At 46.2% G+C, this 7229-nt stretch overlaps 1 protein-coding gene across 1 annotated transcript in view; it reads left to right on the top strand.

The window, feature by feature from the left end:
* The window catches only part of Stn1 (STN1 subunit of CST complex), a 36883-nt gene that overhangs the window by 9124 nt on the left and 20530 nt on the right, over positions 1 to 7229 (top strand). Inside the window, exon 4 of the mRNA XM_021151891.2 lies at positions 3607 to 3675. Within this exon, the coding sequence (XP_021007550.1) occupies positions 3607 to 3675 (69 nt within the window). The remainder of the gene's footprint in view (positions 1 to 3606; positions 3676 to 7229) is intronic.

Here is a 7229-nt window from a genome sequence, read left to right as displayed (position 1 = left end):
TCTCTCTCTCTCTCTCTCTCTCTCTCTCTCTCTCTCTCCCTCTCTCTCTCTCTCTGTGTGTGTGTGTGTGTGTGTGTGTGTGTGTGTGTTTTAAATCTTGCCAGATATCCCTCTCCTGGCTCTTTCCTTTATCTTACCAAAGACGTTGGTCTTGGTTTTCTCCAACGTCTCAGCAAGCATGCCCAGCGCTCCTTCAGCATGCCCAGCTGTGGGCAAGCGCGTTGCGTGTAGTACAATACGGAATACACTACTACTCTCCATGCCCTGGTGATGACATAATCGTGGCTTTCAGTTACAAAGCACTTTTTACATTTATCACTCCACGTTATTCTCCCCCATTTTGTTTAGAAATAGTTATGGAAATACTATTAGTAGAAAATGTACAACTATTTCCATTTTGCAGGTGAGGAAAGTGTGACTCACTCGGCTTTCTCAGGGTGGTGTTGAGAGAGGCTTATGAGTCCATTTGACTGCGAGCTGGCCCCAGCGTGCACTGCTGTCGGCAGAGAGCTCAAAATAGCTTTTGTCTCCCTCATCCCCTACTTTCTCCAGGCTCCCAACCCCAGTCATCTGGAGTTAATGTTTTCAGATCAAATAAGAGACAGTTGGGGATTCCAGTTCTGGCCCTAGAATTGGGTCTGTTCTGCCTCGTGACATAAATGGGCTTCGTGTAGCTCGCTTTCCCACTGTGGAAACATTTAAGATGATGTGTTTGGCTCTTCCCTAAGAAGACTTCCCTCCAAGTGGGTTGTCGTGAGAGCATGACACATCTGTGGGCTGCAGGAAGGCAGCTGTGTGGAAGCAATTAAGAGCAGAAAGGCGTCCTGCCCTTCAGTGCTTGTGTGGCCAGCTGAAGCAAGGAGCCACTTACCTCCTGCTGTCTGCAGGCCCAGCACAGCTCTCCCTGACTCACTGCAGGTGTCGACTGTGTGTTTCCGCCCACACTGACTCCTAGTGTCACGCTAGGGAAGGATGTGGCATGGCTTTCTAATGGGTCTCCTCGGTCACTCAACGGCAGGCCTCAGGACCTGCTACACCATCTGCCAGGAGAGGCAGAGAAGTCAGTGTCTGGTGGCAGTGTCCGTAGCACACAGAGCCCAGGTGGCAGCTTGGGTTCTCGTGATCCTAAAGATGCTGGGTTAGACCAGGACAACCTCATGTCCCCTAGAACAAGGGTCAAGGGTTTGCTCATTGCTACTAGTCTTGCTTCCAATATAAACACCTCCAGCCAGATGGTTCCGGCCTATAATCCCCACACTCGCACCGCAGAGGCAAAGGATTCCTGCAAGATTGAGGCCAGCCAGGGCTATGTAGTGAGTCCAAGCCAGATGTAGAGTTAGACCCTGTCTCTCTTTGTTTTTGAAATTTTCCTGGCAGTTAATGTTCACATTGAATGGAGGCTGCTTCGTCCATACTTCAAAAGATTCTACTACTAGCATTTAGTGTCTTAAAATAATTTCTGTTGAAGTATACTGTTCAATTTTTATACATGTAAGATTTAGAAGGTATATGGGATTTGTGTTTTACGGAGAGGCCTGTGTCTTTCAACAGTGAGGGCCTAGGTCCTCATCATAACATGTTAATCTCATATATCAAATATTATATTATTACAAGTTATTTAAACAACTACATATTTGTAAACATTTCCGTTGTTCCCATTTTCTTTTCTTTTTTCTTTTTTTTTTTTTGGTTTTTCGAGACAGGGTTTCTCTGTGTAGCCCTGGCTGTCCTGGAGCTCACTTTGTAGACCAGGCTGGCCTCGAACTGAACTCAGAAATCCGCCTTCCTCTGCCTCCCGAGTGCTGGGATTACGTTGTTCCCATTTTCAAAGCACCTACTTCAGTGAGCAGCATTATCCTAGATGCGGATATCTGTGCACTTGTTCTGGGTTTCTCCGTGGAATAATTTCCTAGACGCAATCGCCAAGTCAAAGGGCGTGTGCTCTTGCTGTTTCCGAAATGAGCTGCTGACTTACACTCCCTCTCGTAGCTGGTGAGGGTATCAGTATTTTGTTGTGCGTTTTTGTATTGTATCTCCAATACAAAAAAACCCAGGCACCCAGGATGCTAGATAGTGCTATTCTACTGAGCCCTATCCTCACCCTGGTTTTCAATGTTTTAAACTGTCAATTTAGCAGTTGAGAAATTATGTAAACTATTTCATTTTCATGGCAATTAGTGGATTTAGCTCATGAACATTTCTTACTGATCACTTAAACATTTCCCGTGCATTGCATATCCCTCTTTCTTTGCCACTGCTTCTCTTGTGGGCTTGTTCTTTTTCTCACTAGTTCTTATGAACTCTTTAGGTATTAAAGCAGCAACCATCTATTAGAGAAGTTGCTGTTAAGCCGGGCAGTGGTGGTGCATGCCTTTAATCCCAGCACTTGGGAGGCAGAGACAGGCGGATTTCTGAGTTCGAGGCCAGCCTGGTCTACAGCAGAGTGAGTTCCAGGACAGCCAGGGCTATACAGAGAAACCCTGTCTTGGAAAACGGAAAAAAAAAAAAAAAAAAGAAAAAGAAAAGTTGCTGTTATTGGTTTAGGCCAGCAAATGTATCACACTTTGTTTAATGAGTTACAGTTTTCGGATTCTGCTTTTGAAAGTCTAAATGCAGAGCTTAAAGATGGTAACCAATGTCTTCTTCTCAATTTGTGTTAACAAATGCACTTATATTTACTATAAAGAAAAATCCTCTTTCTTCAGAGATTTAATCTAACAATAAAACTTTTTCCCTTATAGTCTATATCACATGGGCCTTGGGCCTTTACAACAGTCTACTATTTTGTTTTGTTTTGTTTTGTTTTGTTTCAATTATGAGGCCCACTCCCCTGTGCTTAGCAACCTATGTTTGCAATTTGTCAGAATTCAGACAAAGAGAAGGTCCTGTCTTCTCTCAGCAGAGATCTTCAAGTTCCTCTGTAATCACAAATCCAAGTCTCATGGAAACTGTTTAATTTTTTTTCCCTTTTGGTGCTATAAATAAAGTAAGGCAGAGCGAGCGGTTCTATTTTGGTGGCCAGGGTATAATTATTTTCTGTTAGGAAAAATGAAGCTGAGTCCTGTGATGGGTGTCCTCTCCCTTATATCCCTGCAGAGGTGAGGACTGGGCTGAGACCCCTGGGCCAAACGCTGTGGGCCGCTTTGCTGGGGAATGAGCGAGCTAGAGAAGAGATGACAGAAGCTGGGCCCAGAGTGCCAGTGCCACAACCACAGGCCACATGGTGCTTCCTTGTTTGAGAGAGAGAAGAAGGTTATGGATGTGGGCACGCACTCGGGTTGGTCTGCACCTAACGTTACCCACTGTTACCAGAGTAGATTCTTCACCGCCATAGAGGTAGACAGGCCGAGGGAAACGTTGACTGTGTATCCTTTGGAGTCATGTGTGTATATGCTCACAGGTAAGCAATTCAGGCTGCTGCGTAGAGAAAGGTTGCTTCTAAAGACAGGGAGAGTTCTTTAAGGGAGTCGTCCCTCTAGGGTGCTGACTCTTGTCATCTTTCAGTATGGCTGAATTCAGTGCTGACATGTGGATTCCAAGCCTGGAATGACATGGGGATTCCAGCCATAGCCAAGTCTCTCACCTCCCTTGTTGCTTCTCTTTCAGTGGACGATGCCACTGGTGTTATAAACTGTGTCTGCTGGAAGAAGCTGAGCAACACTGAGTCTTCCTCAGGTAACTGTGCTTGCCACAATCCTCTGATGTCACTCAAGATAGCTCACCAAAGAGTCAGTGTTTGCACATTAAGCTACTGCTGGACTGCATTGGTGGCCCTGACACCCTGTCCCCAGAGCTTTGGCTGCCGGGCTGCATCGGTGGCCCTGACAGACACCCTGCCCTTGTAGTAAAGAAGGGCAGTTGCTTCTCTCCTACCTCCTTGGTCCTCATCTTCTCCTAAACCTAGGGACTGAGAAAGGGTTTCTAGAAGTTTCTACAGTACAGTTTTTACCTCACCTATTGTTTTTTTTTAAATATTTATTTATTTATTATATGTAAGTACACTGTAGTTTGTCTTCAGACACTCCAGAAGAGGGAGTCAGATCTCATTACGGATGGTTGTGAGCCACCATGTGGTTGCTGGGATTTAAACTCAGGACCTTTGGAAGAGCTGTCGGCACTCTTAACCGCTGAGCCATCTCACCAGCCCCCTCACCTATTGTTTTTTTTTTTTTTTCCCTTCACCTATTGTTTTTACAAGCCAAGATGTTGCAGCCTTACGGCTCATCAGGTCAGAATTCCTGAGCAAAGATTTTGAAGACTGCTCCTGTCACATGTGTGCACTAATGACTCTGCTATCATGATCCAGGCTTTCTGAAAACTCTAATATGTTCAAATACATAACAAGGATTCAAAGCTTGTTAAGGTAGGATTACTTTGCCGGGCAGTGGTGGTGCACACCTTTAATCCCAGCTCTTTAATCCCAGCTCTTGGGAGGCAGAGGCAGGCAGATTTCTGAGTTCGAGTCTAGTCTGGTCTACAGAGTGAGTTCCAGGAAAAAAAAAAAAGGTAGGATTCCTTTGGAAGTTAGCCACTAAGTAATATAAATTTTAAAATTATATTTTGAACACATTGACTGAAGCATTTGGAATTATGTGAATATATTTCAATGATGCAAGTCCATTTACTTTATTTTATATGTATACCTGTGTAGCATATGCATGCAAGGCCTACAGAGGCCAGAAGAGGGCATTGGCTCCCTGAGGACTGGAATTACAAAGGGTTGTAAGCCCTCATGTTGGTACTTGGAATCCAGCCTGGGTCCTCTTCAGGGGCAGAATGTACTCTTAAGCCCTGAGCCTTGTCTCCAGCCCTTTAAGTCACTTTTAAAGTTTTCATGTTCAGTTCCCAGAACCCACACGGTAGCTCTCAGCCATCCATAACTCCAGCTCCTGGGAATCCATAGCCCTCTTCCTATTTCCTCAGGCACCGGGCATGCATGTGACACCTATGAATGCATTCAGGCAAAACATGAGTACATCTAACAAAATTAATCTTTAAACAATTAAATTAGGTTCATAATTATTTACAGGATGTTATCAGTGTTAGTGATCTTTTTAGGCTCCATGTAGCCATAGGCACGGGCACTGTCTTTTGTCGTTTTGTCCCATATGAAGAATGCCGACATCCATGTGGGGCTATCCAGTGTCTCCCTCCAGTGGGTAACCTCCAGTGTCTGACGGCTCATGCTGGATGGTGCAGGAATGTCTTTGTGCTTAGGAGCTTTTCTCCTTATTTTTACCATCACGGGCCAGAATCCCACCTTCCCTTTGGCTGTGCCGACCAATGACTGCTCACTCATTTGTTTGGTTTTCCAGTGTTCATGTACTTAGGAATTAGCTAGTCCTGTGTGCTCTCAGCATGCCTGTCCCTAACTTGAGAACATCCAAGTTGGTGGCTCTGCTTTGCTTAGAAGGCAAGCCATGAACCTGTAAGACAGGCAGACCGTGGATTTGTGTGGGTTGGGTACTTGCTTTAGTCTGTGCCTATGCTTGTTTGTTTGTTTGGTTGGTTGGTTGGTTGGTTGGTTGGTTGTTTAAGAGCAGAAAAGTATATTTTGGCTCACAGTGTGAAGCTCCACTCCATCATGGCAACAAAAAAGGCCAGGGCTCGAGGAAGCCGCTCATGGCCCGTCAACGTTAGGAAGTGCAGAAGTTAGATGTGCTCTTCCAGCTTTCTCCTTCTTATGCAGTCTAGGAGTCTGTGCTTATGTTAACTACATTCCCAATCAGTGACACAATACCTGGTAAACAGGTGTGAGTGTGTGTGTGTGTGTGTGTGTGTGTGTGTGTGTGTGTGTGTAAAACCCACCCTGGCTGGCCTGAACTCACAGTGCAAGCTAGCCTTAAACTCAGAGATCCACCTGCCTCTGCCTTCCAATTACTAGGGTTAAATTCCCATGCCACCATGCCCAGCTGTCAGAAGGAACTTAAGGACAATGACATTTCTGCTCATCGTTTGTCAGGGAAGGCAGGGAGGCAGGCGAGTGAGGTACCTGGCCACACAACACACACAGGAAGCAGAGGAAGATGGACGCCGCTGTCTACCTGCAGTCAGGGATCACAGCCTATGGCGTAACACAGCTCAGACTCAGGGTGGATTTCTTCTCATCAATCCTCTCTGGAGACATCCTCACAGACATACCCAGAGTGTGTTTCCATGGTGATTCTAAATCCAGTCCACTTGACAGTGAAGATTAACTGTCACAGTGCTCTTCCACAGAATACTCTAGGCAGTAATTTATGACAAACAGTTTGTCGGGCCTGGAGGTTGGGAAATCCAAAGAACCCGCAGGCCAGTCTCCACCTCCAAGATGGCTCCTTGAATGTTGCTCCCTCTGGAGTGTTCCTCTCATGGCCAAGGAGCAAACAGAGAGAAGCCCTTCTGTTCTGCATGCTCTCATGGTAGCAGTGACTCGTCCACCCTGGCCTATTGCTCTGAATGCCTCCTGTTCAGTCCCACCTCCTGACACGGTTGTGCTGCAGCTATGGTCCGGATGAAAGTCTCCCTCTCCAGGGTTGGCAGGAATGGAAGATCTTGTGGACTAATGTGAGGTCCTAGATCACTGAGGACATGCTATGAAATGGTACCCTCTCTTAGTCTCGTCTTGCTTCCTGGCTTGGACATATGATCCTGCTATGACATGTTACTCTTTGCAAATCATAGAGACTGCCTAACCCTGAGCTTGTGCATCCAGACCTATGAGCCAAAAACGCAGCTCTCTGTTTTGTAAGAAGTCTGTTGTTATTTCATTCCCGGGGTGGATCACTTGCTGGTTCAGTCTGGATAGTTTCCAACACTTGAGGCTTGGAGGGTACAGAAGCGTGCAGACCACAGTGGCATTGTGAGTCATTTACAGACTTACGGCTTTACTCACAATCCTTAATCAGAAGGTGCAGTTTGTCTGGCAGCACCTGAGTTAGGTGGAGGGGGTGAGCAAGCTCATTCTATAAAGGGACACAGGGTGTATATTTTTCTGTTTTGTGGACGTGATCTGCCTTCACTACTTGACACTGCCATTTTAGCACCAAGTGGGCCATGGATGATACAGGGGACAATCAGGCGGGGACAGGGTCTCACTATGTGGCTCTGGCTGGCCTCAAACTCGCACTGATCCCCTTTGCCTCTGCCTCCCAGTGCTGGGAACAAAAGTGTGTGCCACCACATTCACTGCTTTTTAAAAAGTGGCATGACCACCGGGCGTGGTGGCGCACGCCTTTAATCCCAGCACT

This window comes from Mus caroli, chromosome 19 (assembly GCF_900094665.2).
Source record: "Mus caroli chromosome 19, CAROLI_EIJ_v1.1, whole genome shotgun sequence".
Lineage (NCBI taxonomy): Eukaryota > Metazoa > Chordata > Mammalia > Rodentia > Muridae > Mus > Mus caroli.
This window is presented reverse-complemented; position numbering and strand designations above follow the sequence as displayed.